The 13786-nt window shown below is 33.8% G+C and overlaps 1 protein-coding gene across 2 annotated transcripts in view; it reads right to left on the bottom strand.

Annotated features, from left to right (window-relative positions):
* Positions 1-13786, bottom strand: part of LOC111054508 (thyroid receptor-interacting protein 11) — a 99530-nt gene that overhangs the window by 33541 nt on the left and 52203 nt on the right. For both annotated transcript variants that reach the window (XM_039424265.1, XM_039424266.1), the window contains 6 exons: positions 13368-13514; positions 12648-12797; positions 11789-11896; positions 10648-10841; positions 8940-9103; positions 7744-7847 (listed from right to left, as the gene is read on the bottom strand). In XM_039424265.1, the coding sequence (XP_039280199.1) occupies positions 7744-7847; positions 8940-9103; positions 10648-10841; positions 11789-11896; positions 12648-12797; positions 13368-13514 (867 nt within the window). The remainder of the gene's footprint in view (positions 1-7743; positions 7848-8939; positions 9104-10647; positions 10842-11788; positions 11897-12647; positions 12798-13367; positions 13515-13786) is intronic.

Here is a 13786-nt window from a genome sequence, read left to right as displayed (position 1 = left end):
ATGAGCAGCAGAGGAAACATGTTTCATAACTCATGAGCAAACGATCAGCCACAGAATACATACAGAATGGAAAGTATCAATCCAACCAATGCATTTTACATGACGCCAACACTTGAGTGCACCAAGACCAACACACGTGACTGCACCGTATTGTTAGAAATTAAAATTACCGCTACTATAGTGAGGTCCACGTTATAATGGCAGTGGAGAAAGATAGGAGAACAACGTTGCCGATCCATTGTCTTGGCATTGAGAAGACAGAGGAGATCTTCTCAATGTCTTGTCATTCATTCTTTGTTGATAGACAAGGATAGCAATATCATTGCTAATCAAACACTGCCATTATAACGTGGACCTTATTATATTACAATGCTAGACTTTCTTTCAAGATGACGGATTTTGACGTCAGGATTATAGCCGACTTTCAATTCTGTGGTTTCAGGGCCACAAATCTGTGATCAGTTTGTTTACAGAACGTAAAAAAAAACACGATGGAATGATCAGTAGCTCTGAACGCAACCATTGGTTCGTACACTGGAATTGCATCTGATCAATTGCATCGTGTTTTTTTTACGTTCTGTAAACAAACTGATCACAGATTTGTGGCCCTGAACCACAGAATGGAAAGTCGGCTATAATCCTGACGCCAAAATCTGCCATCTTGAAAGTAAGTCTAGCATTGTAATATAAAAAGGTCCACGTTATAATGGCAGTGTTTGATTAGCAATGTTATTGCTATCCTTGTCTATCAACAACGAATGAATGATGTTGCCATTATTTTAATAATTATTAAAGAGGGAGAAAATATAAACCTAATAACGTATAACAATTGACAATTTCTTAGTATTTTTAATTTAATATAACAACACATAGAAAATTTCAGTTTTTGTCCATACACTTATGTAGACGTTGTAATAAGTTAACCATACTCTCCGAATAGAGGGAAGTTTGCACGTCCTATTGCTAGAATTACTCGTTAGTCTCAATCAGGGCTTCAAGTGTATGTAGTTTGTTGATATACACGAGCTTTGAGGTAACCCATAAAAAATATGAAGAGGGTGACAGTTGCGGTGAATGAGGAGGCCACTTTACATCTGTACGCAACGAAATGAAGCGTCCAGGGAAGTTCTCACTTAGAAATTTAGATATCGATCTCGATGTATGGCATGTTGGAACCAGACAGTATTGAGGTAAATATGTCATCTCAATTGAAGCAAAAACATTTGGAGTAGGACACACACTACGTTCCTTGCGATTATATTGGTACTAGCCGTCAGGCTCGCTTCGCTCTTTAAAAATGAGATCAGCGGGCTCGCCTGCATTTTTCATTTGAGCATGCTTCATTCTATCAGAAAGTCAAAGTACTGAGAAAACGCAGAAAAGCTGAGAAAAACGCTGATTTTGGGCGTATCTTTGATGAAATATTAAAGTCACCTCAACACAAAATTTTTAGATCCTAGCTAACCCTCTGTACCAAATTTTAACATTTTCTGTCTATTACTTGATGAGAGCTGAGAAAAAGCAAAAACCGCTCATTTTGGGCGTATCTTTGACTTTATTGCAAATTCCTTCTAACACAACATTATTACACCCTAGCTGAGCTTCTGTACTAAATTTGAACATTTTCTGTTCATTATTTGTTCTCGATAAGCTGAGAAAACGTTAAAAAACGCAGATTTTGGGCGTATCTTTGGAAATTTTTTCAAACCTAGTTTTCGAGATATCCGCTCTTGAAAGTGTGACATTTTTGAAAAAACACGTTTGCCACCAATATTTTCTATTTTTACTCTTATAACCTTTGAAAATCGACAGGAAAATTCATGCTGATGAGCTTATAGAGCATTGAATTCTCTTCAATTTGATGTACAATTTCACACTTTTACGAATTTCCCTACGAATTTCGCAGCAGCTTCAGTGTTGAGTGTGGAATCTTTATTTTTGCAACAATAGACCAATTGACAAAGGAATTTGGAGGGAATGTTTCAAACAAAATTTTTGATTTTGCAGCTTTGTTGAGACTAGTTAGGAGGAGAGCATATCAAAAGTCCCCATTCCTAACTCATGAGCTAAGGGAATGAGGATGGTTTAAAAGTTGCATTCTTCAGCGTTTTGCTTCCACGCTCATATCTTGGGAACAATCCGTTCAACCGACATAACTGACTATTAAAAAATGGAGCTAGATAAATTCTCTACACTTTTTGTTCAGTGGAATTTTGTGATATTCCCAACAGTTCCCAAATTATTCGCTCTTGAAGGTGTGTAATTGTTAAAATAACAGATTTTTATACACTTTTTTGCTCTTTCAGGGCTAATAACTCTCCAACAATGCATAATAGAAACTGATGTTTATCGTAGGTTTGTAGTGCGTTGAATTCTCTTTGAACTTATGAATTATTTCACTTTTCCAAGTTTTCCTTCCATTGTAATAGCAGCTTCAATGTAGGGGGTAAAATTTTCATTGCTGCAACAAGTGTCAACTCAGCGGTTCCACACCTTCCACAGAGGGAATAAAGATGCGCACTTTTGCTATGTTCACTTATAAACTAGTCCAAATTAAGCTGCAAAGTCAAAAATTGTGTCACAGACACCCCCTTCAAATGTCATTGTCGAACGATCAATTGTTGCAGCAATGAAAATTTCACACCCTACATTGAAGCTGCTAGAAACAAAGAAAGGGAAACTTGGAATAGTGAAATAATACATGATTTCAAAGCAAATTCAAAACTTTACAAACCTACGATAAGCATAAGTTTTTACGATGCATTATTGGAGAGTATAAGCCCTGAAAGAGCAAAACATTGGGTGAAAACCTGTTATTTCAAAAATATCACACCTTCAAGAGTGAATATCTCGGGAACTGTTGGGAATATCACAAAATTCTACTAAACAAAAAGTGTAGAGAATTTATCAAGCTCCATTTTTGAATGGTCAGTTATGTCGGTTGAACGCATTGTTCCCAAGATATGCGCGTGGAAGCAAAACGCTGAAGAATGCAATAAAGATATGTTAACTATATATATTTAAATAATAAAAGATATGTTTTCCTCCTAACTAGTCTCAACAAAGTAAAAATTGTATTTAAAACATTCCCTCCAAATTCCTTTGTCAATTGGTCTATTGTTGCAAAACTGGAGATTTCACACTCAACACTAAAGCTGCTGCAACAGGTGCAGGGAAATTCGCAAAAGTGTGAAATTATACATCAAATTGAATTCAATGCTAAGCTCATAATCAGCATGAGTTTTTCACATCAATTTTTAAAAAGTTGTAAGAACAAAAATTTAAAAAAATGAGGCAAACGTGTTTTTAAAAAAAAATGTCACACCTTCAAGAGCAGATATCTCGAGAAAAAGTTGTGAGACAAATATTGTAGGAAATTAGGTAAGCTTCAATTTATTATATGACATTTAAGTCCTTAGGATATATAGTTTTTGAGTTTTATGCGAGAAACCAAAAAATGGAACCTTTTTATGGGGGGTAGGGGTGGGGACTTTTGATATGTTCACCTCCTTTCTACCCTAAACAGAACTGCGGGGTCAAAAATTGCCCTCCAAACATTTCCCTCTATACCTTTTTTGAGCATTCATTGCCTGGGCTAATAGATTTAAGAACATTTTAAGAAGTCGAAATTTCTCAGTTGACAGAATGCAACCTGAACCCTCCTGCCTATATCAAGAGAACATCTCTCCACTTGCTTGTGTTTTCAACAATAATTGTTGAAGGCGTTATCGAGTATTCTAGCTCTTTGCGAGCTATTGCTTCCTTGAAGACTTACCTCTTGATCAAAACGTTATACGAATTTCTAATCTTCATCAATTTATAGAAAAACCTTGAACTGATTTCATTGGAATATGGCTGAGGAATTGTGATTCAAGCGGAGATGAAACTTTCAAATCAAGTACTTTGTTTTTTTATGTAAGGAGTGTTTCAGAAGTAGTGTCGAACATTTCAGGGTATTGTTCCTGGTTGATAGGAGACTACAAATGTCGTATTTGAAGTGTACAAAAATCAGTGGGTATCCTTATAGCTGCCATTTTTTTTCATTAAAAAATGTTCATCTCAAGAACGAAAAGTTTTATTGATCTGAAATTTGGCATGAATATTTATGCTATGAAGACTCAACTTTAAGAAACAAAATGAAAAATTTCAAATGTTAATTTTCGAAATGGCGGCCATTTTGATTTTTTTATTGAAAATTTCACAAAAACCGTTCACTTTACAAAAAATTTACGAGACAAAAAAGTTATCAAATTTTATAAAGATTTCAAGGATACCTTATTCATTAAGATTGGTCACAGAATAAGAGAGAAATTAATTCTTTTCGTACTGCATGCATGACCATGAACAAACATGATCATCTGAAAAACATTGTAAAATCAGCTGGATGGCCATATGGATATGGAGCCATACTGAGTTTCAAAGCTTCATCTTAAATACAATAATTGGAATTGAAAATTTTATATTGATGTTTAAATGGTGAAAAGTTGTCATGCTAACTTTTCTGTCTCTTGTAAATTTTCTGTAAAGTGAACAGCTTTCGTGAAATTTGCCATCAAAAATTTAAAATGGCCGCCATTTTGAAAATATACATCGAAAATTTTGTATATTATTTTTTAAAGTTGAGTCTCCATAGCATAAATATTCATGCCACATTTAAAATTAATAGAACATTTCGTTCTTGAGATAAAAATTCCCAAGTGAAAAAATCAAAATGGCAGCTATAAGGATAACCGCTGAGTTCTGGACACTTCAAATACGACATTTGTAAACTCCTATCATCCAGGAACAATACCCTAAAATGTTCGACACTACTTCTGAAGCACCCTGTATATGGCCATGTTGCACAAAAGCTGGTTAAATTTCAATCATGGATAATTTCACTTTCTCCAACGTGCACTCCACGGCACTCTCATCAACTTTTCACCATGTCTACAGGAGTGTTTGGTACAAATACAGACGTCACTTTTCAATGTTTTTTCCCAACGTAATAAAATTATTTCATCTTTCTGATCAACCCAGATACAAATTTTTAGTATAATGTATAATTTAGACTGAAAATTTTTGTGATCTTTATAAAAGTGTTTCCATAACCTCATTTTTAGACTATTTTTATCAAAATTAGGGAGAGAAACAGTTTTGAATTTATCCTGTTGATTCTCTCCCAATCATTAATTAGATAATGTGATAAATAATTTTTTTTTATATTTCCCCTCCTTATCCTATAATCCGGGCGCAAATGTCATGAATAAGGCACTCCGTGGTCATTTTTGAGTAACAGCCGTGGAAGATGTCTCAATTTCTTAATTAGATCTAGCATAATAAGAATCGTGATGATAAGTCGAAATCACAGGCAAACACCTCGGAAACAAGATGGCCGCCAAAATTTTCAGGGTTTTGCTATATCGTTTGTATTCAATAACCGTTCAAGATATTCAACCGTTTTTTAAGACGAAAATATTTTAAAATCTTCCTTTACAAGTTTTGTTCTATAAAATTTTCCCGTAGAACGCATATTTTTTTAGTTATAACCTTCAAAAGCCCAAAAAAACTTTTTTCTCAATTTGTTCAAATTCCATTCCATCATACCTTTTTAGTGCGAGAGATAGAGAAATTTTAAATCTATGAAATTTAGAGCGTTTTTTCGGCTTTGGAACGATATATCTTCAAGCGCTGTACGTCAAAAAATGAGTTCTCCAGCGCCCTCCAAAGAAAAGCCTGCATGATTTCTGGTGCGTTTTTCCATACGCATGAGGTAAGAAGCTAGAACTATAAAATCTATTTTTTCATGACTACTTCAAGATAGAGACTTGCAAATGGTCTCATTCTCTTAGTTACAACAAGACGAATAAGAATAGAATATTGATGATGGAAACAACGAAAATATTTGACATCATTGAAAAAAACAAGATGGCGGTCATTATTGACAGAAATTTTTATATCGCTTGTTATTCAGTTATTGTGAGAGATATCGGATTGGTCTTACCACCAAAGTGTTTAGAATTAACCAAACAATAATGTTCGAGAGAATCATCTCATTTCGACCACTCTTTCCATTATTTATTCAACTTCAAAAACTCGTAACATACATTTTTCGTGGTACTAAAAAAGGTTAACGTTTCATAAGCACAATTTTCAATACAAAAGCGTTTACAAGGTTTCTTTGAACAAAATTGTATATCGAACAAGAGTTTATCTCAAGTCTTGAGTATAACAACTTGGAAGGTCAAAGAGCCTTAACGTTTTTTAGTACAATTTTCAATACAAAAGCGTTTACAATGTCACTGGACCTCAATGCATTAGAATACTTGATTCAAAATTGTCTCATAGCCAGTATATCAAAACAAGAGTTGTCTTACTAACAAAACTAAGAAGGCCAAAGAGCCTCAGTTTCAAAAGCTCTTCAATACAACAATGTTTACTAGGTCATTGGACCTTAATGCTTTAAAATACTTGGTACAAAACTGTCTTAATATCAAATAAGCACTATCAAGCAAGAGTTTATCTCAAGTATTACTAACAGAACTTGGGAGGCCAAAAAGCCCCAACGTTTCATAAATTAAATTTTCTATACAAAAAACAATAATAATTTTATCAAAAAAAAAACTCAAGAGGAAGTTCAGAAAGCAAATGAAGCCAGCTGTTTTTGATTAATTCAATTCTTTGGTTAATATTGTTGATATTTTTCAGTTTAATGAACTCACAATGTTTCACAGAATTCAAATTCAATCTATGTGGATCGAGTTAAACTTCAATTACCATTGCGAACTTACAAATAAGTTCACAAAGTTATAAACCTAACTCTGGAATTCATTCATGAGTCCTGAAATTCGTTCATTAGCCCTAATCTGAAATTCGTTCATGAGTCCTACTCTGAAATTCGTTCATGAGTCCTACTCTGAAATTTATTCATGAGTCCTACTCTGAAATTCGTTCATGAGTCCTACTCTGAAATTCGTTCATGAGTCCTACTCTGAAATTCGTTCATGAGTCCTACTCTGAACTTCATTCGTGAGTCGGGCAAGATATTCATCTCGGGCCACTCCCGTGTTTCGGACGGACACGTTTAGCCGTCGGTCCCGGCTGCCTAAAAAGCTGTCGTTGAGTCATGTCAGAGGCCCTGAAATTGATCAATTGCGACCTGAAAACTCTGACACCAGTCCTGAGCCAGCCAAGTCACTCGATATTATTATCATTATTATGAGTCCTACTCTGAAATTCATTCACGAATTCTGGAATTTATTCATGTGCCCTACTCTGGGATTCATTCATTAGCCACACTCAGGAATTACGATATTTATAGTATCGTATTTTAAGGTATATAATAGTCATACTTTGGAATTTATTCATGAGAACTACGATTGAATTGACTTACTTAGTGAATTTAAATGTGTTAATGTATTGAAATGTCGAAATTCCAAACCAATTTGCAAATTGCTTAGGCTATACTTGCTCAAAGAATAGTATTTTAAATTCAAAATGTTTATGCTTACCCAACGAATAAAATAATAATATAAATATATTAAAAGAGTTTAGAGGTGAGCCATAAGCATCTTATGACATAAAAACGGTTTACTTCATTTCAATACAGATGAAGCACGAATAAAAAATAGGTAACTGGTCTTAAAAATAATTTATTTGAATGTTCTAGTAGAAAGAAACTGGGATATCATCCAACACTTGGAGAATAATCCATTAAAAATATCACTTTACACATGCAGATAATTTCAAACATGAATAGCTTACCTGCAAAGATTCAGTTGTCTTCTTCAGCCGAAGATTGGTGTCATTGGCAGAATCCAAACACTGCTGCAAACGAGCAGTCTCCAAGCTTATATCTTTCTGCTTGTCTGCAAAAAAAGTTTTAAATGAGTAAAACTGAGCATGTTTCAGAGGAATGTTTGAGCAACAAGAGAGGTGACATCAATATGAGAGAACTGATACAAGAGAAGCTTATTCCAATAATGTTCAATCAAATACCTGTCGAAATAAGTTCTAATCATCCGCTATTTCCAAACAGTTTTGACAATTTTTCTAACATGAGAAAACTTGAATTTATAACTACATATATTTCGATCAATAATTAAGTCATGCTAAATTGAATGGTTCAATAGTTTATAAATTCAACTCTTCATTTCATGATTCAATTCAAATCAAATCAAAATTGTATTCACAATACAGACAATTGAGGGTTCTGCCAAACCCGAAGGTTTATCGGCGGGTGCCCACTTATAGAAAAAAAGAGTTACAAAAGATAAATAAACTTATAAAAAAGTTGTATTTATGGTTATGCTGGAATATGAGTAATTATTCCTCCATACACACAGCCGTCAAGTCTTGAAGGGGAATCCCTTATAATATTCAAAATAATGCAATATCCATATAAATTGTAATTATTTGCAAAAGAAACTGATATTTTCATTTGATCAGTTTTATTTATATTAGGCTATATCACTTTACTTTCAACACTTATACGTTATAAGTAAAATGCATCGATTGGATACATAAAAACAGTAAATTCAACTTCATAGATACCATTAAAAATGTCCTTTCATATCTGAAATTATTAAACCCCGTTCTGGCAGACTACGTCAACCAAAGTAGCCTACTTCATTTCAGGAGCCATGATGTCAACCAAAGTACTCCATTTGAAACTATAGTACACCGCACGAGAAGGTGGGATGGAAAGAGTCTAGTCCACACTTAATACCCCTCATCAACTAACATTTCCATTGCCATTACGTCAGGTGTATTATAATTAGTTTTATTTATACAGTAATTAGTTGTAGACGCCGTTGATTTGGCAACATTGCGTCGACTCTCATCGTACCATTCTCGGGTGGTTTACTTTAGCATCCGTCCATACCTCCACAGAGCAGTTCACAAAATAAAACAAATTATGAAGGGGAGCAGAGAATGTATTGTGGAATGTGAATACACACCTCTTTGAAATTGTTCTAGGACGATCTGTAGATTGGTGAGTGCAGCTGCTTGCTTCTGCAGTTTGTCCTCAGAGGCAGACAGCTGGGCTTCCAGTTGCTGCTGATGCTCTGTCATCAACTTCATCTGCGACTGCAGTGCTTCCACCTGCTGGTTGGCGCGGATACTAAACCAAAGAATCACTATCACTTATGCGATCAGGTAATGCATAAAAAATCACATTGCATAACATTAATATTGAAAACGCCTTTTCCAACTGGTGTTTTTATAAATATAGACAAGTTTCAGCTTTAAAGCTGAAGCATATCATGATTAATAAAATGTATGTTAGAGAAGAGATTGATTTTCAATTTTCATGTGAATACAAGTAGCCCTTAGCATGATTTAAAATATGAATTTTGTAATGGTAATAAAGATACGGTATGTGTTGGAAAGAGTAGAGTACTTGGATTTTAAATTATGTAAATACGAGTAGCCCCAAACATGAACAGATTGCATAAAAATTGACTTTGTAATAATTGTAATGGATAACAACATACCAGTGTTTATCAAATCAAAACCAAATCAAGTGCAATCAATGAACTAAATGTAATAGATGAATTGCAATGTAATCAATGCAATGTCATTAGTCATTAATGTATAAATAAGTGATGGAGGTAGTACTTTCTCTTCGAGATTGGCACAAAGAAGAATTAAATATTTCTTTTGAAGCTGAAAAACTCTAGAAAATTTGTTTAGTAACAAGATACATAAAAAATCGTGATGTGAAATAAAATTAAATCCACAGTACAATTTATAATTAAATATTCTATTTATAATTTAACGATATATAAAACAATTCTGAATTTTTATTTTAATTTTTCGACCTTTCATGAGAATAGATCGAAGAATTCATTGATTGTAATAAATAAGCCGGTTAATAGAAGTTGATAACTTAAAACAGTACAACAATTTAATAAATTGTAGTTTCAAAAGGAATTTAGTTCAAAAGTATCAAATTCTCAAGTTCTTATCAATTTAGAAAATGCCATGAAACAAAAGATGAAAATATTATTATTGGAAATACAGAATGGAATAGTATTCGAAACTAGTCGTGTATTTGACATAATAACTAGCCTATCTAGGGTACTATCTATTAAATTGAAAAACTAAGTAATTTTAGAAAAACTACGAAAATCACAGATATCTAGGGTACCATCTATTAAATTGAAGTTGATAACATAAAACAGTACAAAAATTTAATAAATTGTAGTTTCAAAAGGAATTTAGTTCAAAAGTATCAAATTCTCAAGTTCTTATCAATTTAGAAAATGCCATGAAACAAAAGATGAAAATATGTGTGATTTTCGTACTTAGTTTTTCAATTTAATAGATGGTACCCTAGATATCTGTGATTTTCGTAGTTTTTCTAAAATTACTTAGTTTTTCAATTTAATAGATAGTACCCTAGATAGGCTAGTTATTATGTCAAATACACGACTAGTTTCGAATACTATTCCATTCTGTATTTCCAATAATATAACTGAATAATTTTTCCCACACTAATTTAATGATACTTTTTTCTCAAAAATACCAAGCTTTCAAGATTATTAAGAACTTGATTTGTTTCCTTTTCCTGTTAAAAAATAATGTAACGCCCAAAACAATAACAATATGAAGTTCTTGCAGTTTGATAAAGAAAGAATAGAAAAAACAAATAGAGTGTTTTACCTTACAGATGTATAAGCTGTCGATGAGTTTTTCACTTTTTCATTGGCTTGTGACAGTCTTTGCTGCAACTCCTGAACCTTCTCTTCGGCCTTGACCATTTCTTGAGTGTAAGAATCTTCGACGTTGACCAGGTGTTCTCTCAACCTTTCAATTTCCTTAATTAAACTGGCTTCTTTTTCATGTTGTTCTTGTACCTGTGATTTTCAAGAATAAGAGACTAAACAATCTGATGTAATTTGGACGAATGATATGCAATGAATATAGATTAAAAAAGAACATTAGGCTACTTGCACACACACAGATTTTGGACGGCCGGTTTTTTACCGGTCGATTTTTTATCGGTAGCAAAATATCAACGGCTACTTGCACACACACATACCGATTTTTGGACAGCCGATTTTTTACCACCTGATTTTTTACATATGTTTCCATTCAAACAATCAGATATTTACTTTGTTGTTGTGACACGAGGTGAATAATAATGAATCCTATAACAGTTGTTGCTATGTGGTTATTGTATCATCGCATCAAGCGCCGTAGGATTAAGTGCTCCGTAAGTGCTGGATTCATCCAATTAATGTAAGCAGAGGAAACACGGGAACATTCCACACTCTTTTTGAAGAACTAAGGCTTGATTTACAACTTTAGAATGTCAATTGCATCGTTTGACGAACTCTATGAGAAGTTGAAAAATCAAATCAATCATAAGAATACGAAAATGAGAAACTCTATTCCGAAACTAACATAATTACCTCGCACTATCAAAAGAGCAGAGCAGTCGACTGGAATGGAGGATAGCGAGTGTAGCGAGAACTGCAAGGACAGTCGGAGAAAAATCGTGTGTATGCAAGCCTGTATTTACTCACGGGCGCCACTGTATCGCCGGCACATCGCCGGCACCGGTGGTACGCAGTGGCAGTGGCCGGCTGCTCGTCGGCATTTTACCGGCGCCGATCAGCGGTCGGCGTGTGTGCCAGGTCCCGTTCTCGCCTGCGCGCCACTATTGGAATTTGGACGGCCAGTAATTTACCGGCCATCCAAAATCGGTGTGTGTGCAAGTACCCTTAGCTAAACTCCAATGAATTCAAAGTGCGATCTTACATTTAATGTGTAATTGAAGTTCAATATTGAAAAAGCTCACCTCATTTTGAAGGTACTTGTTCCTAGTCTGTTCTTGTAAGAGAGAACCAGCTAGATTGCTCTGATCTGTTTCTGAATTTGTCACATACTCTTTCTTTAAATCACTATCCTGTAAACCATGAAGAGATACAAGTCAAGATAAAACATGAATCAATCAAAATGAATTATATTACAATATTCAATAGTAATTTTCAAGAGAACATAAATAGCTTTGATAGAAGAATAGGTAATAGTTTACATTATTGTTTCTCTTGATTTAATAAGAAACTTTCACAAATTGAATAAAAAATTGGGTTACTCCCTTTCTTGACATTTAATTTCCATCATACTTTAGTAGGCCTATAAACTATAGATGGGTTCAGTCACGAGCTCACAATAAAAGTAAAACGCTTGAAATTGCAGCCATTGTGATCATTCCCCGTATAAGGTAAGTGAGAGCGGTTTTGGAACAGAGCTTTTTCTCGTGATTAAAGATCGCAATCAAGTAAGTGGTAGAAAAGTGTAAATATAAAATCAAATTTTTAATTAAGGAACATCCAGACTGGAATGTTAACAATAAGAGAAAGCACTGCAAGAGCCTTGGTGTACAACAATGTCAGTCATGAGAAATTTGAAAGTTCACCAGCACAGTTGAGCCAAAAAATGACACCAATGATAGATGATCAGAAAGTTCACCAGCACAGTTGAGCCAAAAAATGACACCAATGATAGATGATCAGAAAATTCTCTATTTAATAAACCCTATTGGAAGAAAAAAAATTCTCAAGATAAGTCAAAAAAACTACAACTTCTCAATGATGCTTTGGAGCTAAAATATCAAACATTAATTTAATGAAAATTTGAATAGGAAAATAGTTTACCACTTGGGAGGAGGGTTGGCCTTCGGCTTCTTGGCGGTCATCGACCCTGAGCAGCTGCGAAGCGTAGTCCAGTTGACTTTGCAGGCTTTCAACCTGAACACGGAGACTCATTATCTCGTTATGTTGATGTTTCAAAGTTTCTTCTTTGCCCTGATAGTGAAAATCGACAGGAATATATTAAACAACTGAACATGGTAAGAAGTGTAATATTATTTACCATTAATATTTTCAATTAATAGTAGAGGCTGTGAAACGATTTTCAGTTGTCCATATCAAGTACATTTTCTCAAAGAAATGAAAATTGTTTTCAAATAAAACAAAATTGTTTTCTTTGTTTATATATATATATATATATATATATTATATATATATATATATATATATATATATATATATAAAGTGCTATAAACTTCAAACTTAGGTGTGAATTAATTATTACAGAATTACGGTGGAAGAAGCGTCACTACCCATTATAAAGCTCAAGGTAAACTAATCTCATGGGTGGTCACTTGTTGCTATTCTATATAGTGTACCAAGAGATAATAATTTGGGTGGCTACAAGAAAGACCCTAATGGATAGTAAAATATAATTTCAAATAATATAGTAATGATAGACTAATAATGAAGGGTGGTTACATGTAGTCATTCTTTAAAATGAAAAAGAAATGAGTTTGATCGTGTGCAGAACCAAGTTGAAAAAAATAAATATAAATCACATACCTGCATTTGTTGTTTCAAATCTGTAGATGTCTCCATTAAGCTTGACACATCACTAGTCAACAGTGCATTCTTCGCAAGTTCATCAGAGATCAACTTATTCAGCCTTTGGATCTCTGCATGATATTCCATGCTTTCTGAATGCTTCGCCTGAAACGTCAACATGTCATACAATATAACGCGCCATTTAGACACAGGACACTAGACACAGGCATATGTGGAACTTCACCAGATCAAATTAAAATTAATAAAATTTTGTCATTTCCACAAATAATTTATTTTCACCATATTAGTTTCTATGCTTGGAGGGCATATTTGTTGTCCTCTGTGACCTGCTCTATCTCTTAACTAGAGATATTAACAAATGGATAAGTTTATCCATTAAATGATATGATTATTCCATTACAGTTTGGATATTGAAA

The sequence above is a fragment of the Nilaparvata lugens genome, chromosome 3, assembly GCF_014356525.2.
Source record: "Nilaparvata lugens isolate BPH chromosome 3, ASM1435652v1, whole genome shotgun sequence".
NCBI classification, from domain to species: Eukaryota; Metazoa; Arthropoda; class Insecta; order Hemiptera; family Delphacidae; genus Nilaparvata; species Nilaparvata lugens.
Note: the sequence above shows the minus strand (reverse complement) of the source record. Positions and strands in the feature narration are given on the sequence as shown.